The 2,001-nt window shown below is 58.4% G+C and overlaps 1 protein-coding gene across 1 annotated transcript; it reads left to right on the forward strand.

Moving 5' to 3' along the window:
• Positions 1 to 4: 4 nt before the first annotated feature.
• On the forward strand, positions 5 to 1,975 carry ST3GAL4 (ST3 beta-galactoside alpha-2,3-sialyltransferase 4; the record flags this gene model as incomplete). The annotated part of the gene is made up of 7 exons (XM_009587178.1): positions 5 to 74; positions 441 to 501; positions 747 to 842; positions 937 to 1,126; positions 1,247 to 1,390; positions 1,530 to 1,673; positions 1,879 to 1,975. Coding segments are annotated over 7 exons (802 nt in total), but the record flags the coding sequence as incomplete, so codon positions are not given.
• Positions 1,976 to 2,001: the final 26 nt, after the last annotated feature.

Raw genomic sequence — 2,001 nt, forward strand, 5'->3', positions numbered from 1 at the left:
CTTGCAGCTGAAGGACTATTTTTGGGTGAAGACGCCGTCACTCTACGAGCTGCCCTACGGCACGAAAGGAAGCGGTAAGCCTCGGCGGCACTCGCCGTGGATTTCTGTCTGTCCGTCCTTTTTAAAAACATCTGCAGGTTGTTTTTTTGTTTTTTTTTTTTTGGAGGACTATTTTCTTTTTTCCTCCTCCCTAGCGAGTCGTTTGCTTAATTTTCAGACTTTGCGGCACGTATCCACTTGCCCTGGGTGCATGTGGTCCATATAAAAGGGTTTAGGGTAGGCCAGGCTTTACTAAGCCCCAGCCAAGGATTATCTGCCCAGATCTGGGGGCAGCTGGGATTAACGGCAGGAGGACATCTGGCAGGGATGGGGCAGCACCCAGGGCGTTGTAGCAGGCAGGAGCCGTCTTGCTCACCTTCTCCTCGCCCTTGCTTTTGCAGAAGACGTCCTCCTGCGCTTGCTCTCCATCACCCACTACTCCCTGCCCGAGAGCATCCAGAGGTAACGCCGGGGTGGGTTTTGGGGCTTTTCTGTCTTTCTCTTCATCGTTGCTTTCTTGGGGAGGGGGAAAATCTGCACATCGTGGGCCCAAGGTTTGGCAAAGTGAACCTCTGCAACCCAGGGACGGTGGACAGAGCATGGGAAGCTTTGTAGAGTGGACCACGCCGGGTTCAACCCCCCCCTCAGGGGTTAAAACCACCTTGGTTTAGAGCAGGTCTGGTTGAGACAGGGCTTTTCTCTCGCAGCCTGAAGTGCCGGAGGTGCGCGGTGGTGGGCAACGGCCACCGGCTCCGCAACAGCTCCATGGGGGAGACCATCAACACGTACGACGTTGTGATCAGGTACAGCCCTGGGTCCGTCCCATTGACCCCTCCCCAGTACCACCTGCAGATGGGGTTGACACCTGTGATGTCCCCATGTCCCCTCCCCGCCAAGGTTGAACAACGCCCCGGTCCACGGTTATGAGCAGGACGTGGGCTCCAAGACCACCATGCGCCTCTTCTACCCCGAGTCGGCCCACTTCAACCCCAGGACGGAGAACAACCCCGACACGTTGCTGGTGCTGGTGCCCTTCAAGCCCATGGACTTCCAGTGGATGGAGGCCATCCTCAACGACAAGAAGAGGGTAAGCGTGGCGGGGAACCAGGTCCAACCCTCATCCCACCCCACCCCCTCACCCCCCCCCCCCCTGGGGGCCCTACCTCTCTTATTGGGGACACCACTGGCCATCTCCATCCTCTTGCAGGTTCGGAAAGGGTTTTGGAAACAGCCCCCGTTGATCTGGGACGCCAACCCGGAGCGAGTGCGCATCCTCAACCCTTATTACATGGAAGTAACTGCTGCTAAACTGCTCAACCTCCCCATGAAGCAACCACGGAAGGTCAAACAGGTGAGGGGTGAGGATGGCCTGGCACCCTGCGCCCCCCGAGGGGTGACGTCCTCCCTGCTGGTCCCCCTGGCCATCCCCATGCAGCTCGCTGAAGGCCCACGGCTCTTCTCACGTCTTCTCCTCCACCCTCTCCCTCCAGAAGCCCACCACGGGGTTGTTGGCCATCACCTTGGCGCTGCACTTCTGCGACCTGGTGCACATCGCGGGCTTTGGCTACCCCGATTCGGCCAACAAGAAGCAGACCATTCACTACTACGAGCAGATCACACTCAAGTCCATGGCAGTAAGTATCTACCCCCACTTTTTGTCCGTGTTACCCCCCATTTTTCCCCTGGGATGGGGGATCGCAGCCCAGGAGAGCAGCGCCCTGCCCCATTCGGTGATGCTGAGCGGTGCGGAAGGCTTTTCCCATGGCACCCCTCGCTCCCCTTCCACGATGGGTGCTGAGGTCCACCTTTGGACGGTCATGGTCCAACTTCTCCCTGTAGCCCAACGTCTTTGTAGTCATGGTGGGAGAGTTGGATCTGGTTTATGTGCGAGCAGAAGGGCTCACGGGTTCGGGCAGGGTCGTGTCCCTCACGTCAGGTGAAGGTGGAGGGTCAACTCAACGC

The sequence above is a fragment of the Fulmarus glacialis genome, unplaced genomic scaffold, assembly GCF_000690835.1.
Source record: "Fulmarus glacialis isolate BGI_N327 unplaced genomic scaffold, ASM69083v1 scaffold27960, whole genome shotgun sequence".
NCBI lineage: Eukaryota > Metazoa > Chordata > Aves > Procellariiformes > Procellariidae > Fulmarus > Fulmarus glacialis.